At 38.8% G+C, this 26868-nt stretch overlaps 3 protein-coding genes across 4 annotated transcripts in view; all 3 read right to left on the bottom strand.

The window, feature by feature from the left end:
- The window catches only part of LOC133823082 (uncharacterized), a 33153-nt gene extending 12669 nt beyond the window's left edge, over window positions 1–20484 (bottom strand). The window contains exons 1-2 of one of the 2 annotated variants that reach the window (XM_062255674.1): window positions 19749–20484; window positions 114–279 (exon numbers count right to left, since the gene is read on the bottom strand). In XM_062255674.1, coding sequence (XP_062111658.1) covers window positions 19783–20403 — 621 coding nt within the window. In that variant the 5' untranslated portion in view covers window positions 20404–20484 and the 3' untranslated portion in view covers window positions 114–279; window positions 19749–19782. Of the gene's footprint in view, window positions 1–113; window positions 280–19748 lie in introns of those variants that run through there. The other variant, XM_062255673.1, reaches the window with a different exon arrangement.
- On the bottom strand, window positions 12078–13603 carry LOC133821322 (probable receptor-like serine/threonine-protein kinase At5g57670). The gene is made up of 2 exons (XM_062253687.1): window positions 12834–13603; window positions 12078–12725 (listed from the first exon to the last, which is right to left on the bottom strand). Exons 1-2 carry the CDS (start codon window positions 13075–13077, stop codon window positions 12460–12462), a joined length of 510 nt encoding a protein of 169 aa, XP_062109671.1. The 5' UTR covers window positions 13078–13603; the 3' UTR covers window positions 12078–12459.
- A 4874-nt stretch (window positions 20485–25358) lies between the features above and the next one.
- On the bottom strand, window positions 25359–26104 carry LOC133824974 (uncharacterized). The gene is made up of 2 exons (XM_062257982.1): window positions 25960–26104; window positions 25359–25856 (listed from the first exon to the last, which is right to left on the bottom strand). Exons 1-2 carry the CDS (start codon window positions 25966–25968, stop codon window positions 25359–25361), a joined length of 507 nt encoding a protein of 168 aa, XP_062113966.1. The 5' UTR covers window positions 25969–26104.
- Between the last annotated feature and the right edge of the window lie 764 nt (window positions 26105–26868).

Below are 26868 nucleotides of genomic sequence, written 5' to 3'. Positions count from 1 at the left end.
GTAATTTTGGCGTTTCCAACTTATTTTATTCGCTTTATGCTTAATTTTCTGTTATTTCAAGTTTTAATAGTCCAATATATGATATGGAGTAAAATGAGAATAAACATGTCAAATAAGATGAGTATGATGAAATTAGCATTGAGTGTAGAGTTTTGATATATTATGGGTGGAAAATACTAAGTTGAAGATGCTCAACATGCATCGTTTATGCTCGATAACGAAAGTTTGAAACTTCAAGTTGCATTTCGACCATTATTTCTTCACTTTTTAGAAAACCTCCTACAAAAAGAAGATGCATATATTTCTCTTAGCTTTCTACAACTTTTAGAATTGTCCAATTATGAGTTATATTGACAAAGTTATGGCCAAAATACAATCAGTTGGCGCTGTAGAATCCAGGTGCAGGCAAGTCTCAGAGGGTCGCGACGTTGAAGTACGGGCATATAGATGAAAATTTCCAGAAAGTTTCCCTTTTTCAATTTTTAGGTATTTTTAATTGTTGGAGGGTTATACATAGAACTTGGGGAACCCTAGAGACAGATCCGAGGAAGACAAGAATCATAGAAAACACCTTGGAGGCTATTGGAGAGCATTTTTAGAGTTTTTCTTTTTCTTTTTCTTCTTCTCTATGCATTGCTATTTTATTTCAATGGTTTTTTTTTGTTATTATAGTGAACTAAATTTCTTTTATAGGTTTTTAATATAGTCACTTGAATCTATATTATTAGTTATGATAATTTTATGATTTCTTCTTTATCTCTATATTGAATTTTTTAATTTAAGCTTTATGTTTGTGGATGCTTGATCACTATTTACATGATTTATGATTTTGATTCAAGATTTGAAAAATGAGAATTGTATATGCTATAATTAAATGATCATAAATACATATTGGATGAGAATACATGTATGATTTGTGTAGCTTTTAAGTTCTAATTCTTAATGCCTTTTACATGTTAGACTAATCACAAAGATGTAGAAGAATTCACATGTAAATTGAGATCATATAACTTGAGTGTTATCCCCGTTTCTCCCCAAGTGTATGGATCCACACTCTAAGTTATGGGTCGCCTTCCAGGGAGTTAAAGCCCAGATCGGGCCCAGTAGACGAAGAGAAAACGAATATTGGCAACCCAAGTCTCGGTAAAGCCCAAAGGGGATCCGGGAGCATAAGCCAGGACCATCGCTGGGGCATGTTACATAAACCCGGGATCGCGTACCGGGATGTCTCCCGAGATGCAATAAAAGAGGTCGTGGCTCCCAAGTCTGAGATTAGGCTGGGATCGCTGTGGATGAACCCGGGTCCTAGTAAACGAACCGGGACCCTGGTAAATGAAGAGGGATGTTGGTAAACAGACCTGGATCGGTTGGCCGAATTTGGCGTGAAAAAGTATCCCCGATACTGACATCATCCCAAGAAGTGTGGAGTTGTGTCCCCATAAGTAACCTGCAGAGGAGGCTACCTCGGGAATGTACGTTGTTGGTTCAGAATTGCGTCGCCACTGCACTGACATATCTTGTCCCCCAAATCTTCCTCGTAGCCTATAACACCCAGACTAAAGCAACTGTTTGTCGCGAGTCTTGTAATGTGATCATGTTTGGGCTGGCCCAATGGGCCTTGGTTAATATATGTTTTATATTTCAATCATTTGTATTTAGCCTTTATCAGAGAGCAAATAATATTTACACCCTTATTGGGCCTGGATTAGCCCGGCCCAAGCCCAGTGCACTCGCTTGCCTATAAATATGAATAGTGGTGCATTGAAGAGGGGGATCCCAGATATTTCTTGTAAGCAATTACTCTGCTCAAACTTGCAGAAAGCTCCATTGTCAAAAGCTCTCTAAGCTCTAATACAACCGACTCGTGGACTAAGGCTCATTAACGCCCCAACCACATAAAAACCTTGTTTGCATTTTCTAAATCCTTTCTTTTTAAGCTCTCTTATCTTTCATAATTCTAGTTTCCAAAAAACATGGTGAACATTGAGAAACAATGTGATTGATTTAGTGAACTTGCTATAATTATAGGAAGAAGGGTCATGAAATTTGATTAGACACAATAATTGAGTGGATAGTTAATGAAAATAAAATCTCTAATTTTTTTTATTCCATTGAATTATTTATTTGTTTCTTGATTTATGTTTTGCTAACAACTATTTAAACTAAAGCTTAAAGAAAAGAAGATTGAATACATGATTTTTATGTGGTTGGGGTTGTGAATCAACCCTAGTACGTGGGTCACTTGTTTCAGGATGTTAAGAACTTGCAAAGCTCAAGTTCTCTTGGGGTTTCAGGTAGCATATATGCTCACTCTGAAAATAAGAATTCAGATTCTATACAATGTGTATCCTAGACCTATTTATAGGCTGCTGGGGCAATTAAGCTCGCCAATCAAAGAAGATTACAATTATTCTCCCTTAATGGAGATTTATTACATGATAAATGAACATTCTCGTAGTAAATGAGCTGGTGGGCTCCAGCGTATCTTGGTGGGACCATTGTGAGGAATGTCAACCCACTATTTTGTTGGCAGAAACACCTCTAACACTCTCAGAGTGGTAGCTGCACATTTTCCCATGTCAGGCGGTGTTGTGGTAGAGCCATTTTGCCGCTTGTACGGAGTCGACACCACGATCCATGTGATAGTGGATGTCAGAAAGTTGTTGTGGTCCAGGGTCACTGTGCTACTCTTCTCTTAGGCTAGAGGAAGGTCCTCGTATACTTGGAGGAAGTGAGTGGAGGATAAGGCCTTGTAGTGAGACTTGGATCACCATCTCTAAACATGGTCGTCGAGAAGTAATGCTTCTTGGAGGAACTACTCCTCCAGTGATGGTGAATTGTGGTTGAAGGATGGACTTATCTCCCGTGGAGCCCAAAGTAGGCTCTGGAGACTTAGTCAGCTTAAGTGGAATCTTGATTCCCTTTAAAGTGTGCCACGTGTCACTTGGTGAAAACACGGACAATATTCCCCCCGCCCCCCAAGTCTTCACTCGTCCTCAGGCAGTGGAGACTTTAAATTGGAAGAGTATCCTCGAGGGATTGCACTCAGGTCGAAACCATTGGGTGTCCTCGAAAATTGACATTTCCAAAAAAGGGGTTGCCACGTGTCGGCTCCCTATTGTCGAGCCCATTAATTGATGTCATTTAATGTATGGTCTTTTCGTACCCAAGATGCCCTTTAAACTTTTCGAGTACGGTCCTCGCCTTGATTTGTGTGACTGTTGGATCACGCTCGAGTACTTACTCCCTAGGTGATCAACGATTGGGGGTGAATTGCTTTTTCCGCATGTCTAGGAATATATATTCAAAAAAAATTGTCTCACACACTTCACTTTTTGTATTCAAAATTTCTCATTCCCAGAGCTCAAGAAACTCCCATTTCGTCAAGAACTTGCTTATTAATTCCAGAAATTTCTCGTCATCAACTCTGGAAAGTTGGACAAGATCCTAATATTTTTTAGTGAACCAGACATGATATCTTCATGCTCGCACTCGATTAGCACCTATAGGCGCTACATATCGAGTAAGTTCTCCCCACTACTTTTTTTTTATTCTTGCTTGTTGTTGTGGATTTTAGGGTTTCTAGGTTTCTGATTGGCTATTGGATTAGTAGGACTAGAGGTTGTTTTACCTCTTTTTAGCCTTGTTTTGGGCCATTGTTGGTGTCGAGACCCAGTGTAAGTGGTTGTTTTTGCATTTTTTGATACCAAATCAGTTTCGGGGAAATTTCTAGATTTCGATGGTGTTCTTGAGCTTCCGGTGGTGTCTCTGGGGGCCATTTTGGTGCTCTAGGGAACTACTTGTTTAGAAAATTCTCCCTCTCCTTGTCCCCAAGTAGTTGTCTTAGGATACTCTCATATTTTGGCCATTTTTCCTTGATTAAAAGCGCTAACGGGTTGTTTTGTTTCAGATATCTGAGGAGCTTCGTGAACTACACCAGCAGGATTTCTATACTTTTGATAGAGAATTAACGACGATGGCCTGAGAAGGTGGACGACATCAGAGGAAGCGAGGGCACTTGTATTGAGGTAGGTCACTCCAGTGGCGGAGAGGCGTCAAAAGGAGGAGGTAAATGAGGCTCCCATCCCCCACCCTACAACATGGTACGAGGCCTCGAGATTTTAGGCAAAGCAGATCCCGAGCAAGTTATACCACCCTGATGCTATGAGCAGCATCATGAATCACTATGGGATTGGGGATGACCATCTCGTCCATCTTAGCTAGGAGAAGGAGAGATCCCATCGGAGCGTGTACGACCTCGGAGCTTGGAACCAGTCGCACCTTCAAGCTAGAGCTACTCTACCCCTACATCAATACTTCGTGAATTTCTTAAAGTATGTAGGAAGTGCTCCCTTCCAATTGATCCCCAACGACTACAGGGTCCTCGCGGGCTTGTACATCATGTACCAGAGAAAAAACTGGCCCAAACCTTCTCCAATAGAGATTTTATATCTCTACAGCTTCCGGTCCTGCCCGAAGAAGAAAGGGGCTGATCTTGACGGGTTCTACACCCTCATGAAGTTCTCCAATTTCACGTACAATGACCTTCTAAACGAGAGCCATGCATGTGATTTCAAGGACCATTTCTTCTTCACCAACAACTTCCCGCTCCGGATCAACCATACTCTTATCCTAGACTTCTCTAGGGTTGGTAAGTTCCTTGTTACCTTCCAAGTTTCCTTCTCCAGGGTTGGTGAGTTTTTTATTACTTAGTGATTTTCCTTTTGTTTAGGTCATTTTTGTTGCACGCCTTTCGTCCAGGCATTCAAAGACCTCTTGGTTGTGATGAAGGAGCTCCTGAACGTAGACTTGGAGCTCAGTCAACTAGTAATGGAGGAGAACTTACTTGCCATTGGGCTTCTCCGGAGGGGGCAGCGCATCAGCAACTTGGACTTGACTAGTTCTAGGAATTCTACCAAGTCCTGGGCGATGGCTGCAACCCACATCAACTACATCGACAAACTGACCCGCAACCAGTATAATGGATAAGCGTTTGGACAACACTCAAGCCGCCCAAGTAGCCTAGGAAGCTCGGTTAGACTAGGAGCTCGAGGAGGAGCTTCAGGCGGGCATTGAGTCCTCCTCCATAGATCAAGGTAAATTCCCCACATAGTTTATAATGCTATGTTTGTGGGAGATAAGGTATGTCTCGAGCACGTTTGGGCTTTTCCGTTCCTTCTTAGGTGCGGCCTTACCTCGAATCGGCATAAGACTCAGGAGGAGTACCAAAACTACCAAGACATGATTGATTACCGTCTCTGCCATCTGAAGAGACAACTTCCTCCTCGGGGCTTTGTTCCCTTGGATGATGTGACTTCATTCCACGTGAGGTGATTCTGCCAATATGAAAGAAACACAACTCAAGAGATGGGGAAGCTCATGAGGGAGTTTGCGCACTCGATCTTCACCTGGTCATCACAGAAGCCTTCATGCACTTCTCGGAGGATGAGTTTGGATTCTTGCTTGGCCACACATCGGAGTAGCAATAGTGAATATCATCGCTTATATAATTTGTTGTCCCTGATCAGGGCCGAGGAGATTGATAAAGTAGCTTTCGAGCCACTTTCTTGTCCTTAGTTCTCTGAAGACAAGGTACTTCATTATAGGCATCATCCAACTGTCCTAGGGTTGGACTATTTCCACTTCCTTAGGTGCTACGATGCTTGCAGAAGCCAAGTAGTCAATTGGGACCACATTGAGCATCTCCACGTCCTTAGTGGTGGCCAGCTTGGCTAGAGCATCAGTGTTGGAGTTTTGTTCTCGTGGAACTTGTCGGATGGTGAATCTCTTGAAGTTGTGTAGCATATCTTGGGTCGTGGTCACGTAGCAGCCATCTTGGTTCCTCGAGCTTGGTACTCTCCGAGGACTTAGTTCACGACCAGCTAAGAATCATTGTAGATTTCAAGTCCCTCAGCTTTAAGCTCCAGGGAAACTCGTAATCCGGCTAAGAGAGTTTCGTATTAATCTTCATTGTTCGGGGCGTCGAACCCAAATCTCAAGCCACTATGAACTTTGTGTCCCTTGAGGGACATCAAGATTAGCTCTGCTCTAGCCCCATTCTCGTTGGATGACTCAACCACGTACAACTTCCATATGGGTCCAATGGGTTAGGCCTCCTCGAGTCCTTCATTTATTCTAGTGCGCTCTGCAATGAAGTGTGCTAGGAAATAAGGCCATAGCTTCTGAGAAGCTATCGTAAGAAAAATGTGAGCTTCTCCATAAGCGGATACCTATACTCTACTCCAAGGAGTCTTTTACTAACATAGTAGACAAGTTGTTGAGAGCGGGCATCCTCGCGTACTAGGGTTGCACTGATGGCGTTCTCTGTGATGGCCATGTAAAGGAGTAGGGGTTCTCCATCTACTGACTTTGATAGTATCGGAGGATTTTCCATAAGCGCCCTGAGTTGTTGGAAGACATGCTCACTGTAATGACCCAAAATCACTAATAAGGCTTAAGGGCCTTGATTAGCGTGTCGGATGACATAATTGGTATATGTGTGATTAAATTGTCAAAATGCATGATTTTGTGGCGTCCATGATTAATATGATTATGCGATATGCATGTTTATGAGTATTAGATATGCATCTGGGCCATTTATAGCTTATAAGAGCATATTTGTGATAAATTGTTGAGACCACATTATTATGTAGATATATTTGCAGCATATGGCTCAAGACGGTCCTAGTGAGCGGATTAGCGAAATAGTCACAGCGGGGTTTAATACCCGGCTCGGGGGAGCCTAGGGGTATTTTTGGGAATTTAGAGAATATTTTTGGATTTATAGATATTGGATAAATATTTGGTAATTAATTGGACATGACGGGATTAATGGGTGAATGTTAGGAACACTCGAGGAATTAGCGGGAACTGGGAGCGGAATGACCATTTTACCTCTAGCAACAATTTGAGGACTAATAGGCTTAAGGGGCAAAAGTCTTTTGTTAAACAAGGGATATATTCAGTAACCACTTAAAATTATTTCAGAAAGTAGTAGACACTCTCAACTCTCACTCTCCTTCTCCCTCATGATTCTCTCTTTCACTCTCCCTCTCTTTACGCTTTGAAGCTAAGGAAGAAAACATAGAAGAACTTGAGCTTGGGAGCTAAATGAATTGAAGGAGAAGGACTTAGGCTAAGTTGAAGGGAAAACCTAAGGGAGCAAGCTGGGATTTGAAGCTGATCTTGGCTGGGTTAAACTGAGGAATTAAGTTAAAGAAGGGCAGAGGATTGCTGGAGAACTCAAATTGCAATTGAGGTAAATTCTAGTTCTTCATCTTTGAGTTTCTGGTTGGGTTTTAGATAGAATTATAAGTGCTTGGTTAGTTCTGATTTGGGGTTGAGGCTTTGTGTTTAAATTGGGTGAGTAAAGGTCTTAAATTCGTAGCTAAGTTGGGTGTGGTTGTGAGTTTTGTTGAGTTTGAATTTTTTTAAATTGGATGGGGAAAAAGTGTGAAGGAAACCCAAGAATTCTAGGCAAAAAGGGGCGCACCAGGACCCAGCTCAGGGGCGTCGCGGCCCGCGTGCCCAGATGGCCTTGGGTGGCTCTCTGATTTGGGGGCGCGCCACGACCCTAGGGGGCAAGTCGCGGCCCGCCTCCCCTGGTGCTTGAAGATGGAGCCTCTGACTTGGGGGCAAGTCGCGACCCTCAGGGCCAGGTCGCGGCCCACCTGGGCGTTTTTGCCTTAGGTTGGGTTCTAGGATAGTGATGCTCGGGGGGCTCGAACCTAGGTGCTCGGGACAATTTCTACTACCCGGTTTAGTAGAAATTGAGGTCCCGGAGGCTAGTTTATGTCTCCTAAGTATTTATTTGGATTAGAAGATGGCGATTACCCATTGGCAATTATGACTAGGTTTATTGCCAAGGCTCAGGACTGAGGATCGTGCTTGGGACTGTTCTATTATCTCCACTTGGAATTCAAGGTAAGAAAACTGCACCCTTGAGTGGTTGTAACGGGACTAAAATTCCCAATACTTGAACATGTGTATTGTATGGTTGAATGATTGATTTGGCATATGAGAATGAGCAACATAAGAGAATCGGGGATGATGATTTGCGCACAGGACGCGGCTCAGTCATTGTGAGTCGGGATCAGCTAGATAAATACTGGACTCGGCCTAAGTGAGCCGGAGTCAGTGGAGTAAATAGAGGGCTCGGCCTAAGGGCGTCGACCCTGAGCATTTGCGTATTATCTGAGTTATGAATTGAATGTACATGTTGACTGTTATCAATTTGATATTTATGATGTGTTGAGCTTTGAAATATTTGTCTAGTGATTGAATGATTGATTTTCTTGATGGGCCTTGGCTCACGGGTGCTACGTGGTGCAGGTAAAGGCAAGGGCAAGTTCGATCAACCATGAGTTGGAGAGCTCTGGAGGCGAGGTGTACATTGTCAGCTGTTCGTCCGCAACGCCTGAGAGAAACTGCAAGGACTGAGCCTAAAATTTGTATTTTGCCATTAGAGTGGTGACTAGATTGTATATAACTTTTTGAGAATTTGTAAAATTATTTCTTAAACCCTATTTTTGGGATCCCATTTACCAAAAATCTATTTTAATGAAAATTGACCGTTTACGATCAAAATCTTTTAACCCTAACCTAATTGTTGACTTTAGGACCACACTTTTAATCAAATGACTTTATTAGCAAGTCCTACATTATTTTAAATACAAAGTGTAACGGTCTTAGTTACCCAGGGCGTTACACTCACATTCTTTTGTTCATTCAAACATTTGACCTCCTCGGAGGATGTTGAAGAAGGGAATGCACTTGTTTGTGGCCTTCGATACAAAGCGCCTGAGAGCTATTATTCGACCAGTCAGACTCTGCACGTCTTTGTGCTTCCTAGGGTATGGCATCTCGATCAGCGCTCTGATATTCTCGGAGTTTGCTTCTATTCCTCGGTTGCTCACAATATATACGAGGAATTTCCCGAAGGCCACCCCAAATGTGCATTTCTGGGGATTCGATTGTCACTATACAAGGATGGCTGACACAACCATCACTTGTTGAGTTTGAAAATTTTCTTGCTGGTCAAGAAGCTATGGCCAAGCAAATGGGAGAAGTCTTGTTGAAGAGTGAAGAGGAAGTGCTTTACACCAACAAAAGCAACAGTAAGTGACATAATAATGGTGGATCTAAAAAGGATGGTGAAAAGACGCATCAACAAGGAAAGGAAGATTCTCATTGATCGGGAGCTTCAAAGAATCGCTGTAATATTAAAAAGTTTGATGGTAAGTGTTACAACTGTGGGAAAATTGGTCACATGGCAAAGGATTATTGGTCGAAGAAAAATCATGTTGAAAGTAATAATGTTACTTCTACTTCTAAGGACAATGAAGAAGGTTGAGATGCGGAAGGACTTTTCGCTATGAACGTAGAAGAGTTAGATCTTGGGGCAACAACATCAGAAAAGATTGATTGGATTGTAGATTCAGGCTGCTGAAATCATATGACAGGGGATAAACAGACATTGCAAAATTTATCTGAATAAAGAAAAATTTGTTATCTGTAGCTCAACTAACATCATTAGGTAATTATGTTATGTTTGGTCCCAGAGATGTGAAGGTGTATCGTGACATCAAAATCTTATAAAAGCCAACAATGGATGGCCGACGAGTGGAGTCAGTCTACATGTTTTCAGCTGAGTCTGCATACGTGGTCAAGATAGGAAAAAATGAGACAACTGATCTATGGCACATACGGTTAGGTCACATCAGCTATTATATGCTAAAGGTGAGGTCAAATAAGTTGATGTTGAAAGGGCTACCACAACTTGAAGTGCGGACGGATGCGATATGTGCAGAATGCCAACATGGTAAAGCATACCAACTACCATACATTGAATCAAAATTTAAAAAACCATTAGAGTTAGTTCATTTTGATGTGTTCAAACTAGTTAAACAATCGTCGATTAGTGGTATGCGATACATGGTCACTTTCATTGATGACTTCTCAAGATATGTGTGGATTTTCTTTATGAAAGAAAAATCTGACACTTTCTGAAAGTGTAAAGAGTTCAGAGAGATAGTTGAAGGAGAAATTGGAAAAAAGATTCATTGCTTGCGCACAGATAATGGGGGAGAATATAGTTCAAACGAGTTCTCTCAATACTTGAAGGAATACCACATATGTCATTAATACACTTGTGCTAATACACCGCAGAAAAATGATATAGCTAAAAGGAAGAATATGCATCTTGCATAAATTTGTCGTAGTATGCTACATGCAAAGAATGTACCGGGAAAGTTTTGGCTTGAAACAACAAGGAATGCAGACGTTTTGATCAACAAACTTCCTCAACAGAGGTTAGAATTTGTTTCACCTTTTGAGAAACTGTGGAATATGAAATCTACAGGTAGTTACTTTCGAGTATTTGGTTGTGTTTGTTATGTTTTTGTTCCTAATCATTTACGCAACAAGTTTGACAAGAAAGCTATTAGATGTATCTTTGTGGGATACGATAGCCAAAGAAAGGGATGGAAATGTTGTGATCCAACAAGTAATAGATCCTACAGTTCACGAAATGTGGTGTTTGATGAAGCATCTTCTTGGTGGTCCTTAGAGAAGAAGGTGTTACCTGATTCAAGAGATTTTGAAGACAAGCTACAACAAAAGATAGGGGAGCATATTGCTCAACTTCAACCAAGTTTAGATGAATCAGAAGATTCAATTGGAAGTGATGTTGAACAAACAGTGACTCAGAATCCTTGGAAAACTAGTGTATATCACTAACAGAGAGGAGAAGGAGGACTTGGTGAAATAGAAGATTCATCTCCGCAATCTCAACTCTGAAGGTCAACAAGAACAAGAAGGCCAAATCCCAAATATGCCAATGCAGCTATAGTCGAAGAAATAAGCATCACATAACCTAAGACATTTGAGGAAGCCTCACAAAGTTTTGAGTTGATGACTGTGATGAAAGAAGAGATTGGAGCACTTGAGCAAAACCAGACTTGAGATCTGATGCCAAAACCAAGAGATGTGAAACCCATATCCTATAAACAATTTTATAAGATAAAGCATCGTCTTGATGGCTCAATCGAAAGATAGAAGGCACGATCGGTATCTCGTGGTTTTTCTAAAAAATATAGACTAGAATATGATGAAACATTTAGTCGGGTATCAAAAATTACAATCGTGTGAGTATTACTTGCACTTGCAGCCAACAAAGACTGAAATTTATGGCAAACAGATGTGAATAATGCTTTTCTTCATAGAGAGCTAGATCGGGAGATCTACATGATTCAACCAATGGGTTTTCAGAGTTAATATCATCCTAAATATGTGTGTAAGTTTCAAAAAGCACTCTATGGGTTGAAACAAGCACCCAGAGTGTGGTATGGTAAAATTGTTGAATTCCTAACACAAAGTGGTTATTCAGTAACACTAGGAGATTCCAGTTTGTTTGTGAAAGCCATTGGAGGAAAATTAGCAATCGTCCTAGTGTAAGTGGATGATTTAATCTTAACTGGTGATCATGAGGTATAAATATTCCAAACAAAGAAAAATTTATCATTACGCTTCCAAATGAAGGAACATGGTCAACTCAAATACTTTCTTGACCTAGAGATTGATCGTTCGCGAGAAGGAATATTTCTTTGTCAGCAAAAATATTCCAAAGATTTGTTGGAAAGGTTTGTAATGGTCGAATGCAAGCCAATTTCAACGCCAATGGAGCCAAATTCCAAAATATGTGCACATAAAGGGAAAGATTTGGATTAAAAGTTAGTGTATGATGCATATTTACTTAGTTTTATTTAGAATTTTTTTTAATTGTCATATAAATTTCAAATAAATTTTTAATGTTATATATAATAAAAGATAAGCTATATCTGAAACACTGAAATCAAATTCTTGGATTAAAAGTTATGACTAAAACATTAAGGCGGTCTATTAAGAATCGAAAATTAAAACCCTTAGATTTTGTTTTTATGATCAATATACAAGTCCCTCCACATGAAATCATTTACATATTGCTATGATCACAATCAAACCAGTCTTCTCAAACTTATTACTACATCATCATATTTATATCAAATTATATAAACTATAACTCACAATACCCTACAACATCAATTCAATTAGGGGTATTTGCGGCATAAATACCACATATTTTCAGTTTTATAGACTTATATACCACATCTTTTTTTTCGACGGATTAAATAACAAATGTTATGATTTGGGCAATTATGTCCCAACCACTCCGTTAAGTGTTGACTGAGATAATTTGAATGCCACGCGTCAGCATAATATTGGTCCAAGTCATATTTTATTAAAAAATATTAATTGATTTAAAATTATAACAAAAAACTATTTTAAAAAAAAATTAAAACTGATCCAACCCTCCCCCTCTCTCTCTGTAAGGGTATTTCATTGGGTCCCTCCTCCTGGCGTTCTCCCCGGGGAGAACAAATGGACACTCAGTCCAGTCATGAGAACCAAAAAAATTTGGTGCTAAGTTTTACCATGGAGAAGAGAAGCAAAAGAGACTATGGAAGAGAATTGGAAAATGAGGTAAAGACCACTGTCAATGCAACAGCCAAGGAGTGATAAAATGTTTTTATGGTGGACATGGCCAATGATTCCAATCTCAGTCAAAAACTCTTTCTCTTTTCTCTCATCTGAAGCTGTTTTCATGAGCTTTTTCACAGCTATTTCATCTCCATTTCTCAAAGCTCCTTTATATACCTCTGCGTAGCCTCCTTTTCCGACCAAATTATCTGATACCCACATCACAAAACACCATTATAATCCAAAAGAACAGAACAAAAATGGCAAAAAGAGAAGAACTATAAGAAGAAGAAGAAGAAGAAGAAGAAGAAGCTAACCTGAGCTAAAACCATCAGTGGCCTCGGAGATTTCTTCAAAAGAGAAGCATTTCCAAATGGGTATCTGAAAAGACTCGGTTCCTACAACTCCAACACAGTCTTCTTCACCATTGGGATTTGGAGCTTTCTTCTCTACAGCTGCTTCGTCAAAACTGCGTCGTTTAAGAGAGAAGAGCCTTTTAAGGTTGTTGGTCCTAATGTATTTCATGGCATACAATAAAGTTTGAACTTTGAGAGACTCCATTGCTTTCCTCCTTGAACTGCAAGGCCCCTTAACGCCTGGGGCAAGCAAGTCAAGAGCCTTGCTTCCATTAGCGCTGACCAAATCAACATCAGCCGAAGCATCAAGCAAGAGCTTCACAACCTCCAGCGAAGAGCTCGAGGCTCCGGACGATGAAGGTTGAAGATGATGAAGGAGAGAGTGAGAGAGAGAAAAATCAGTTTTGATTTTTTTTAAAATATTATTTTGTTATAATTTTAAATCAATTAATATTTTTTTAATAAAATATGACTTGGACCAACAGTATGTTGACCCGTGGCATTCGAATTATCTCAATCAACACTTAACGGAGTGGTAGTGACGGAATTGCCCAAATCATAACATTTGTTATTTAATCCGTCAAAAAAAAAAGATGTGGTATATAAGTCTATAAAACTGAAAACATGTGGTATTTATGCCGCAAATACCTCATTCAATTAATATCTAAATCTTTAAAAATAATCAACTCATTGATAAAAAATTATGACTAAAATATTGAGACGTATTTTTATTTCTTTATTGTTTTTAAATGTCAATTTGCTAATCATATTTTAGTATTATATGAAAAATAATAACTATTTTTGTTAATATAATTGTAAAGATCAAGAGCAATGAAAAATTCAATTACCCCATTATGTTAGAAAGCATAAATATTACCTTGAGACTTTTAGAACACAAACACTTTTACCTAAAATGTGAATTAAAAAATATATTATAAATTGAGATAGTTAGTTCACTGTACAATAGATAAATAAATATTTTTATATATATAAAATCGTAAATGTGAATATCCCAATCATATATTCAAATGGAATAATTTTATCATCCTTATTATTACTTTTTGTTTTAAATTCCAAAATCAAGTCAAATAAACATAATTTTGATAAGAAATTAAATCAAAATTTTATAATAAATGTGAAATTTCATTATTAACCAAACCTGTAACTTACGATGAGTTTTTGACCCCAAAATAATTTGAATCTGAAAAAAAAAAATGCTATTTTCACACAAAATGATAAATATTTCAATTATATTTCCAATAGTATCTAATTCATTGAAATTAAACTCATGTGTAACGACCCAAAATTACTAATAGAGCTTAAGGGCCTTGATTAGTATGCCGGGAGGGCATAATTGGAGGTTAAGAGAATTAATGGCAAGAAAATATGGATATGGTTACTGAATAAGCAAGCGGGCCCTATTGGGCTGGTAAGGGCGTAATTGTAATTTTAGCTCGTTAGGGCATAAATGTGAATGTGTGTGATAAATTGCTGAGACCACATTATTATGTGGATAGATAGATAAATATATATATATGTGTACATGTGTGTGCATTTGTAGCTATCGGCACAAGGCGATCCTAGGGAGCAAGTAGCAGGAAAGTCACAACGAGACTTAATAGTTGACTTTGGATAAGTCAGGGGTATTATAGGTATCGGGTAGTTATTTAGACTATCGGGTTATGAAAATAAATATATGGAGATATATTTGAGGTTAGGAAGTCTAGGCGGGAATATTGGGGAATTTTACCATTTTTCCCTCGGGGACGTTTCCGGCACCCCGAGGCTCGGGATTGACTTAACGGGATAAATGATAGACTTGGTTAAGACAGAAGCTAGTGGAAAGGAAGATTAGACCGACTCTCACTCTCTCTCCCTCTTCTCTCTCAAGGAAACTAGGAAAAAAACACAAGGAAAACAGAGGAAACTTGGAGGATTTAGGCTGGGATTTCAAAGGGTTTCAGTGGGGATTCAAAAGCTTAGCTCAAGGATTGTCCAAGGAACATTTAATCAAAGTCAAGGTGAGAATCAAACTGTGCTTTTGAGGTTAGAACCTCTGAGTTTTTCTGAGTAGTAAGATAATTATAATTTTGGTGTTTAAGGTTGAATTGAAGCTAGAAACTTAGGAACTAGCTGAGATTTTGCTTAGAGAAGGGGTTCAGCTGAAAAGGTAAACTTTAATTTATGATTTAGAAGCTTAAATTTGAGTTTTGTATGGTTGGTTTTGGTGTTTGATGTTCTTGAGTTTCAGAGATTGAAACATGGATTGCAATGGGTCTTAGATTGGGTTTCTGTTGAATTATGATGTTAAAGTTGTCTTAAAGGTGTTGGGAATGATTGATATTAAAATAGGGAGCTTTGGGATGATTTTGGGTAAGGTTTGGAGGTTGGAAATGGTGGAAATTCTGGGCTCGAAGGGAAGGGCCGCGGCTCTGTTCTAGAGCGCTGCGGCCCTAGGATGAAGATGAGCCAGGAGGGCTCGGCCAAGGGTGAGCGCCGCGGCGCCCAAGGCAAGGGTCGCGGCGCGTTTCTTCTTTCAGGGAGGGCCTTGGTTCTGTTTTAAGGGCAGGGCTGCAGCTAAGCTTTAGGGGCCGCAGCCCTTAGACGCATACTTGAACATTCAAGGTCTTAAAGTAGGGTGCTCGGGATCAATCTCACCACCGTGCTTGGTGGGATTCGAATTCCTGGAAGCTAGTTTTGTATACGAAAACCTATACTTGAATATTAATGGAATCCATTATCTTGGTTGTGACTAGGTGATAAGCTAGGGCTCGGGAAGTGGATCGTGCTCGGGGGTCGTCCTTTCTAATTAAAGCACTTGGAATCAAGGTAAGAAAACTACACCTATGTAGGTGGATAGGTTAGGATTAAGTGTTCCCTATATTTGTTTGTATTGCTATGAGAATATGTTGGGACTAAGAGTTCCCTATAACTATATGAATGTCATGAGGTGGTATTATGCCACTGGGACATGTGATAAGCGGCCTAAGGGTGCCGAAATCAACACTTGCGCACATGGCGCGGCTCGGACACTGGTATCTGAGGACAGCTTATTAATCACTGAGCTCGGTTAAGCTGGCCGGAGTCAGTGGGTATGTCACAGGGATTGGCCTAAGCGAGCCAAAGATAGTGAATTAAACAGAGGGTGCGGCCTGCGAGCGTTAACCCTAGCTATTGTTTGGTATAGGTTCTATTGTTGATTATGGTGTACGACTTGATGAGTATCTGGAGTTAAATTATTGGTTATTGGCCAGTGTGCTGCTTTGAATGTATTTTATGGTGTGCTGGTAATTGATTAATGCCTTATGATTATTTGGATTATGCTCAACAAACTGTTTAGCTGCTACTACTGTTATGTTATGATGTTATGTTTTCTTTCTGGGCCTCGGCTCAAGGGTGCTACGTGGTGCAGGTAATGCTAGTTGGCCATGGGTTGGAGAGCTCTGGGGGCGAGGTGTACATTGTCAGCTGCTCGGCCACTACGGTCGAGGGATTGTACAGGGACCGGAACCTAAACTGTGAATTTTGCCATTAGAGTGGCTCGGTTGTCTATTTGTTAACAAGAATTTTATATTTACGTTATTTAAACCTTGTTTTGGGATCTCATGTATCAAACATGTGTTTTGGTAAAACTTAATCGTTTATAACCAAATTTCTTTTTAACCTAACTTGCTTACATCATTAGTTACACATTTTGAATCAAATGACTTGACTAGCAAGTCTTGCACTATTCAAACACACAGTGTAACGGTCTTGGTTATCCAGGACGTTACATCATGGATCAAAAGTTATGACTAAAATATTGAGACATTTTTGTTTCTTTATTGTTTTTAAATGTCAAATTGGTAATGATATTTTAGTATTATATGAAAAATAATAATTGTTTTTGTTAAAATAATTATAAAGAATATATTTTTTGTTTTAGGTTTTTCTTGGAGGGTAATGCCACATCAACAATCCATGACACGTGCCCAGTACTCACCAGAATATCCAACTCCTCGAGAGGAGAGATCGGAGGCAAAGGTAGGTCGTTAACTACTCGAGATCCGAGAACACTTCTTCAGTAACCTGCCAGTGAAAACTTATCGAAGAGGTCCCCAGGGACGTAATCAGGAGCATATTCGCACACCAATTTCTCGAGAACTCAGGAAACCTCCCCAGGGGACACACTAGCGGATTTCCCAGAAGGTGGGACCCACGAGAGATATGCCTAGTAGTCTCCATGCCCACCTACCTCACCAAACCAATGATAGAACCTCCCTCTTGTCGACAAGTGTCATGCATCCCATGCACGACTTCCACTTAATCGAAGGATTATCACTAATCTCTCTACTTAATTATTTGTACTAATCCTTCATTGCAGCCTATAAATAAGGCATTGATGGGTCATTTGTAAGAGACTGAAACCTTATTTTAGATCCCCTATTGTTACCTTGGAGCAAGACTATCATCTGACCAAGTTGTAAACCCTAAAAGACTTAGAATTCTAGCAAGCCTTCAACAATACAAATCACTTGTGGGTTAGGCCTCATTAGCGGCCGAACCACGTAAAAATCCTCTTATTTTTCTTTACAATTTTCTACAAGCTTTTTCTTTATTTTGTAGTTGACAGAAATTAGAGCCAATATTTTTTATAACTATTTTTCAAATAAAACATATGTACATGCAGTATTAATTAAAATGAGATATTTCAAAAAAGAATAAACTAATAATATGTTTGATGCACATTTTTTTAATATAAAATTATATCTTTGGTAGCCAGGTTGTGATGTCGCTAGAGTACTAAATCTTTTAGAGGCTCATCATCAAGTCAATTTATTAACATGCTTTTTCTTTTGTGGAATTTACATGGTGTATGATTTTTTTTCATTCTTTTTATGGTATTTTTGCAATGTTATTTATTGTTTGTATGGCTTTTTTTTTTCTTCAAATATATGTCATTTAAATTACCATATAAACAGTTGAGTTTTTAATTAAGCTATAGTTTTTTTGTATATTTAAGTTGTATTATTTTTTAATGATATTTTAGAAATTGTGTTTTAATTCTTAACTTTTTAAAATTAAAAAAAGGTATGCCACGTAATTGTATATTTTTTTTTCCCAATTTTCAATTCACTTTACCATGTAGCCACGTTACTCCTATTTCACTGTTTTTTTTTTGAAAAACAAAAATGAAAAAAGAAAATAAAAACGGTTTATTTGTTTTGAGATCGTGAATGGAGGAGCATCCTAAGTGGGAAGGTAAGAATCATGAATGGAGAATTAGTGAAGGAGTTTCGAGAATGGGAAGGGAACGATGCAAAATGATTTTTAATGTTGTGTGAAAGTAAGTAAATGTTCATGTTTTTAATTTTGTAGTAAAATAACATAATCATTTATTTAATATCACATATTACCAAATACATCATTTAACAAATTATTATTTTATTATAAATATTTTAATATTATGGTATATGTGTATTAGTTTTGTTTAATTAGTTTTTATTTTAAAGTTATTTTGATTTTTTTTCGTTTTTTATGGGTTGTTGAATGATATACCATACCACAAAATATATATATTGAGTTGAAAAATAATATACCATCAAAACTTACAAAATTATTACTCAAAAACGTATATATTATGCTAACAAAGTTATATACTACCATTAAAATGTATATATCATGATACAAAATTATATACTACCATTATTTATAATATAATATAAATTAAATATTACAAAAGAAAAATTATATACTATATCACAAAAAAAACATATACACTAATTAGAAAATGATATACCAACAACCTATAAAAAACTTAAAAAATCAATATAACTTTAAAATAAAAACTAATTAAACAAAACTAATATACATATATCACTATATTAAAGTCATACAATCCTAAATAAATAAATAAATTATAAAAAATGGCAATTTAGGTAATCAACAATGTAAAATGGTCATTTATCTACAATTTTAAAAATGAGGACATTAGCTTATTGATGGCTTTATTTTGGGCTATTTCCTATTATTTCTCTATTGGGGTTTCGCTAATTTTGCCTCAAAATTTCAAAATTAAATTTGGAATGTTTGTTAAAGAACGGGTAGGTAACCATTTGGTACCCTGTGATTTTGCAAAGTATCATTTTGGTACCATCTGTTTTCAATAATGCTCATATGATACTCTGTATTTTAAAATCGTACATATTTGGTACCCTAAACTTAAATTTAATTAATAAAATTTTACCAATTTAATCAAACTGTTGTCAATTATGTAAGTTCCAAATTTAAATTTAATTACATATAACTGATGACAGTTTGATCATATTGACAAAATTTTATCTATCAAAATCTGAGTCTATGGTATCAAATATATATAATTTTAAAATATAACATATGAGCATTATTGAAAACAGAGAGTACCAGAATAATACTTTGCAAAATCATAGGTACCAAATGAGTAAATTCCCGTTAAAGAACCTTAAAATACCTTATTCCTTAATTGTTTTCATTTCTAAAAGTTTCCTACATGTTAATGCCATATTATTATACATTAAACATTAAAATAACATTTTTTTTAGTTCAGTAATGAACTTATTTGATCCCGTCTTTTTTTCAATTTCATGGCCTCATCGACTAGTCACGGCCTCATTGAAACAAATTTTAAGTTTTCAAACACAAATAGCATATTCCAGACTATAGAGAACTAAATAATAATAGTAGGCAACAAATTTGATCACTCTAATTAATACCGTATGAACAAATAGATTAACATTAGGCAATAATTTTCAATGTAATGGGCAAACTATGGAAATGAATAGTCAAGATGATCATGTTCATGATCATACAATGTACAAAAATAAATAATTAGAGCAGGTAGCAAAATGATGTGCATACCTCTTGAGACAGAAGTAGGAAGGTCATAAATGGTTTAAAATCCTTTAGGTCCGGTTTCGCTGAGAAGCTCAGGGTTTTCAGCCAAAGAGAGGCAATACTTAGCAATTTCTCTAAACTTAGGAACACTCCTAAGATCGACCTTCGTACCGTCTTTGAGAGTAATGATAATATCACCCCATTCACCGATGAATCGAGGCACCACCTGCACGTCCTTTATCACCTTGTACGAAAAATCGCTCCTATCCTGACCCGTCAGTCCCGATATGACAGTCACCCTCAGGTTAGTGAACCTGTATCTCAGAAAGAAGGCCCTTGAAACCGCCGCTAATGTTAGAGGCAGCCAAACAAGAGTGAAGCCCAGAAGAAGGTTCGACACCAGGTCACCGTAGTGGGCCCCACCGTCGAAGAAGATGGTTTCTTCGGTGGGTTTTTTGGAGGTGGCACCAGCGGCGGTGACGGAGGGCTTGTTCGTTGGAGAGGACACGTGGAGCTTGGTGAGTGGTTTGTTGAAGTTGTAAGAAGATTTAGAGGGGAAGTTAGGGAACGAAAGAGACCTGCTGGAGGAGGAGTGAGGGAAGGATTGGTTAGTTGCAGTGGCAGTGGGAGCGGCGGAGGTAGTCGCCGGGGATGAGAGGATGGGCGTTGAGGCGGCCATTTTGGGGTCTTATCCACTTATGACTTATCTCTTAGAAAACGGAGTTGGGTTGGGATTGGGAGACTTGGTTGTTTTCTCATAAACACTATTTGAAAAGTAGGGCCCATGGTACGTAAGTGTGTAACTTAGGTTGTTGTTGTGTTTATTGGATGTGGTTATGCTACATGGCCATGTAGATATGAGAGAGATCACTCGCTAAGGTTAATTTCACAAGTACTTAGGTTTTCATAATTATTGATAGTTTTATAACATATCTAAAATTTGAGAAGAATATATATTTGACAATTAAGATAACTAGTACAATTTAGTATATGAACTATCGAAATTCAATATTAAAGAGTAGAACTGAGCATCAGTCGGTTTGGACGTTTTTTTACTATTCTAAAATCTAGATTTCAGTTTTCGGATATTAAAGAGTAAGACTGAGCATCGGTCGGTTTGGATACTTTTTTACTATTCTAAAATCTAGATTTCAGTTTTCGGTTCGGATTGGTGCAATCCAAAAACCAACCAACCTACTTACAACATCAAAAAAAATCGACCGATTTAGACTGCGGTTTGGTTGGTTAAAATTGCCCAAAGCGAACTTGATTTTTTTTTTAAATATTTTTTTTATGAAATTTAAGTTAAAAAAGTGTAGACTATTGGAATCCATTTTGAGCTTTTCTTTAATATGAAAATGATTCATTTAATTTGTTAACTTGAAGATTTTAACTTTAAGATTGGAAAACCTAAACACATGGTTACAATGTTACATCCATAAATTTGGAACCTAAGCATATTCGGTCAGTTTTAGTTTGTACGGTCGGTTTGCGACCAACTTATAAACTAACCGACCTAATGTCAATTTTTGCCAAGGCGGTTTCAGTGACTTTTGGTTCCGTCGGTTTTGATTTTTTCGGTCTTCGGGCAGTCGATTTGAGCGGTTTATTCGGTATTTTGGATTTTTTGCACAACCCTATTAAAAAGTAAGTATCTCTAAAAAAATATTAAAAAGTAAGCATCTCTCAAAATTTAACAATTAATTACAATTTAAATAAATAAACATTTAACTTTTTTTTGAAAGGTAAGAAAATTTCCATTAATAGAAAAATCGAACATAGTCCATTACATGAAGATAACGCTCATAGAGCATGATCAATAATAATAGGCTTACCAAGTCGTTTGCAATAAAAATTAAGAAAACCCTAATAGCTACCCCAAGTAAAAACCCAATAAGCCGCCAACTATCGAGCATCAAAAGAGTGTGAGGTAAACTAGGTTTCCAAACCAAATGAGCATCTGATAGATTTATCGCACTAATGACAATTAGCCAAAAGTCTTCCAATAAAATTTGAGAAAAAACAAATCCATTATTCAAACAAAAAATAAGGGCAATATAGTAACGCCCAACTATGCTCATGAAACATGGCTCAAGAGAATGAAAATTCACGAAGCACAGGGTCAAAGATAGAGATCGAGGAATTCCCCAAATTTGAAGGAAAGCATGATCGAGATCCCTGCAAAAGCAAATTTAGCAATTAGATAAACACCAACCACCCAATAGGACTCAAAGTTATCCCCATTCGCCATACAAACTAAACCCCCCACTAATCTAGCAGGGCATTGGATAAACTACACCTTTATTCTGGAAATAAAAAAAAGACAATAAAATAAAAGAAAACTGAGACATTAGAACACAAACAGAGAGAACTCCAAATGCAATCCAACACCAACCCAACCTTGAAGTCCCTTGCTCTTCCGGTGCCAACCACTATCATCAAAAAGTTATCTCTTGTGAGCCACTGACGCACCACCATCCTCACCAATGCAGGCCAGACCAGGCGCCCATACCTCTCAGACGAGAAAACTGCAGCCCAGCCAAGTCGAACCAATTAGAGGAGAGGCCCACACACAGGCTAGAGAAAGAGACCCCCATGATCCAAACAACACGAGAGCCACGGGGCAGGAGAAGAGAGAAAAACCCAAGGTAGAGGGGAACGATGTTGACCATTGGAGCATCTGATATGCACATAGCAATGCCTCCTGACCAAGGCCACACCCAAACCCTAAAAAGGTTAAGTGAGCCCTAGCCTAAGGCAATGAAGAAAGTGGGCGGCGGTCCAATAAGAGGATTAGAGAAAACTAGGGGTTTCTCATAATATTATCCACCATTAAAAACATTTAACTACTCATTAAGCATGTCACTAGGTTAATGTTGGGTAACTTATACAGGATCTTAATTTATTTTCATGTAGATCTAATATTAAACAAATTAATATGAGATAACCTAGAACATGTTTCTAAAATAGAATTCAAAGAGAAAAAAAATAAGAATACTTACAGTATACGCAGCAGAATGAAAGAGTCATTCCTTCAGTTTCTCTAACTATTGTATCATTTCTGTCGCAGAGTATTATCGAGAAACTGAACTATTCTTCTAATTTCTTCACAGTCTTCCAATGTATCCTTAGAATCACCTAGACTAGTGTGGGCAATTCTTAACACATGAGATAGATACAGAGAGAAGAAGATAAAATAACTAAGAGGCTTAGAAAATGACTTGTGTTTAGAGAGATTCTAAAACCTATCAGAAAATCTGACTTGTGACTTGTCAAACTTGTTGTTTTGACTTCTCTCTAAGCACTCATTTTATAGACTCAATTAGGCCATTTAATTTAATTAAAAAATCAATAAAATAATAGTAAATTTGAAGTCCTAGGTCAAAATTATCATAGGTTTTAGGCCCATGAAAATTCTCATTTGATTATAAGCCCATTGGACTTAAAATCAAGGCCTGTATTATTTAATAAATCTGCCATAATTTCTCTTTTCTTCTCAAAATTACACAACTCTGTGAAACTATCCAAAATTGACCTGGTCAACTTTGATAATTCTAATTGATGATTAAATCAATTAATTGAGACTATCTAGATGATTTTATCCAAGGTACAATGGGGACCATGGGCCTATGAATTCAAGCTCCAATAAGTTATCATAAATCTAACAAATAAATTTACTAACTTATTAATTCCTCGTGACTCCACTATAGACTTGGAATTGCACTCTTGAATTCATAGAACGCTCTATAACAAATATAGATACGCTATTAATTATCCATTGTTACAACCATAATTGTCACTCAATCCTCTATAGACAGTCTACAATGAGATAGGAAACCATCATTTTCACTTCTTCATTAGAAGCTATAGATGTTCATATCTATGATTAACACTCCCACTCAATTATACTACCGAGTTCCCAAGATGTAAGTATGGGCTAGTCCGTAGGGTAAGCTGGTAACGAACAAGTCAAAGAACTCAAATAATACAATCAGTTAGAATACTAACCACTCAGAATTGAGATTGAATTGACCTATGGTCAACTATATGATATGACTAGAATAGATAATAACGGTATGTTTACTTATCTTATCAACTGTCAATATCGGTCCTGTCCGATGTAACAAATACATCCGATCTTATCTACTTTGCTAATGTTCTGGAAAGAACATAATACTGTAATGTGTAAGTAGATCATATCGTAGATTGGCAAGTCAGTGTAAATCCGGTGCACTGACTAATCTTAGGACTAACTTATTTTGAACATATAATCATATTTATATTCCACTGTGATTACGTCACTATAAATAAGATTAACTATATGCTCAGGATTTAATAGGAGTTTATATTAAACAAATAATCATGAAAATAAAACATGTGAGCAAAGTGATTGACCAAGTCAAAAAATGATTTTTATTCTTTTATTGATAATAAAATGAGATTACAAAGAATTTGGGTTTTAATTAGGGCATAAAACCCCAACAGTTGTAGCTTAAGTAAGTAAGAATAAAAGAGGCTACCTAGGTAACCTCCTAGTTAGATGTAACCCTTTTATTTACAAGGTTGGCTGTAAACCACATGCTATGAATGAAACTGTTTGCAACTTCATGTGTTATTTTTCTTCGCTACGCGAGCATCAGCCAAAGTGCCTGCCGAAATAAATTTCACCAAACACTTGGGGGGTAGGACAGGAGGCAAAAACATACAGCTAGCAAGGGGAACCTAAAAAGGGCTCCTAAAAAGGACCCTTTAATGGAGGATCCTAAAAAGGACCCCTTGCCCTCCTAAAAAGGACCCTCTATCAGGAGGATGGTAGAAAGGACCCTTTAACGGAGGATCCTAAAAAGGACCCCTTGCCCTCCTAAAAAGGACCCTCTACCAGGAGGATCCTATTAAGGACCCTCTAACAGGAGATCTTAAAAAGGGCCCTTTATCAGGAGGACCCTAAAAACGACCCCCTATCAGGAGGATCCTAAAAAGGACCCCCTGCATTAGAGCTTTAAGAAAAATTCTTTGAAAGAGGAATATAATTCATGGCGAACCCTAGTAAACAGGGAGAGGACCTTGCAAGGCATATCTTGGGGTTCACAAGGATTAGCTACCCTTGTGAACATCAAGGAGGCCAAAGGGACTTATAAAAAAAAAAGTGGTAACGACAGTAATAAGTCTAGAGCAGCCACCAAGCCGCCTAGCCAAAAAAGGTCCTAAAAGAGACCCTTGCAGAAATAGTACTATGAATAATGACGAGAAGGACGCTTCTCGCGAAAAAATAATAAGCGCGCGCAAGAATATATAAAAGGATAGCTAGGACCCAAGGGGTCAAAATATCCTTATAAAAGTAATCAAGAGGCACCAAAAGAGGTCCCAGTGAACCCTTTCACATGGGCTCCAAAGGACCTCCAGCCTGGTAAATAAAAAAGGGGAACCAACCAAAGCCCATCATACAGGCTCAAAAGGACCTCAATTGCAGTAGAATAAGAGATAAATAGCAACACATGTATATGTACATTGAAAAAGAAAGTTTTGAAGAGAGTACAAGATTTACAAAAGAAAAATAGTAAGAACGATAATATTACAATGGCTCAAACGAGCATACATCTACAACGGGCTGGTAGTGGTAATGAAATAGCAACCTCAGGGCCTCCTGCCCCGGGCGCTCCACCCAGCCGCCCGAGTCACGGCATACTCGCCAAAGGAGGAGAAGTCAAGATTGGGGTCTTGCCTCCATACGCCATAGAGGGCGCGCTTTATAGACCTATGCTCAGTAGTCGCCCTTTCCGCTTCTAAAGAGGCAACCCTCTCCTGCGACGCAGCAACCTCAGCTCTAGCAGCTTCAAGATCGATCTCTAGGGAAGAGACCCTCGCCTGCGCAGTAGCCGCGGTAGCCTGGGCACCCTGGAGCTCGTTCTCTAGTTTGGTAACCGTGTCCTGCAGCTTCGAGGCCTTGGCAATAGCTTTCTTCCTCTTTTTTAACGAGTTGGAAAGTTTGGTTCGAACCCTTGTCAATTTATCCTTGGTTTCATTAAGCTCTCTCTCGAGCTCCTGAGCCCATGCTGCGAGACGGTCCCTCTCGGTGCACGACGCGGAGAGATTGCTAGTCGAGTCGACAAACCGTAGAGCCACAGTATAGGCCTGCACAAGAAAGTTAACAACAGCAACAATAAGTAACAAAAACAAAAAATATATGCACGTACATCTATACATAATAGGGCCGACGCAAGGTGCATGAACTCACCCAAGTCATGGTGCGCCTTAGGTTTTCCCCAAGGTCCGACAGAGCAACATTCCCAAGACCGTTTCAGTCAGATACGGGGAGGCCCAAGGCAAGTTGGATGTATCGCTGCCCGTAAGACATCGCCATCTGAGTCACCCAGGGCTCCCCATCCACACCAGGGGCACCTAGCTGGGTGAGGACGGACGACCCGCTCGCTGAAATGGGAGGGGCCGCGGTGAAAGTGGAAAAGTGAGGCCCCGGTAGATCAGAGGGAGGCTCTGGAAGATCGGCGAAATAAGTCCCTGATGGTCCAGGGTCGAGAGGAGCATGAGTGAAGGCGTCATAGCCCTCAGGGTCAGGACAAACAAAACACCCCAGAACAGCCTGCTGGTCTTGAAAATGAGGGGCTATGTCCGGACTATAAGAGGCACATGGAGGGCATCCCCCAGGAGATGGAGGCAGCTGGTGAGGTCCCCCGCGGTCAAGGGGGGCTTCCTCTGGCTCTTCCTCAGCCTCATCGTCATCTGGGCAAGGCTCGGCCAATACCCCCTTCATCTTCTTAGACCCAGAGATGGTCCACAGCAACTTGGGGTTCGAGACAGGGGACAATTTATGGCGGTTTAGATTATTCACGGTGAATAGGCACACCGCCTTTTTCGTAGCGGGGTCAGCGCTGAGGAACTTTCTCATGTCTCTCGCTTCTGACCCAACAATTGTGGGTTCGGCGAATTGCTCTGCATAATACATGCCATGGTCGATATGAACGTAAGTCATGAAACAATAAGTTGTAAGAAAAGTAAAAGAGAGAAAGTGATGCTCAGGGTACTTACTGGGGGTGGCCCGGAAGTCCTCGGGGACAGAGATAGGGCCTTCCACGAAGAAAAAGTCTTGCTTCCAGGACCCCGGATAGGACACCGAGCCCTCTATCAA

This window comes from Humulus lupulus, chromosome 3 (assembly GCF_963169125.1).
Source record: "Humulus lupulus chromosome 3, drHumLupu1.1, whole genome shotgun sequence".
Lineage (NCBI taxonomy): Eukaryota > Viridiplantae > Streptophyta > Magnoliopsida > Rosales > Cannabaceae > Humulus > Humulus lupulus.
The sequence above is the reverse complement of the archived record's forward strand: the minus strand, read 5'-3'. Positions and strand labels throughout refer to the sequence as shown.

What these genes read in the sequence shown, in the direction of transcription:
- LOC133821322 (XM_062253687.1), bottom strand. Translation starts at nt 13,077, where the DNA reads ATGGAGTCTCTCAAAGTTCAAACTTTATTGTATGCCATGAAATACATT. An exon ending in CACTGATGGTTTTAGCTCAG is followed by an intron (nt 12,726 to 12,833) that starts GTTAGCTTCTTC and finishes TGTGGGTATCAG; the next exon opens with ATAATTTGGTCGGAAAAGGA.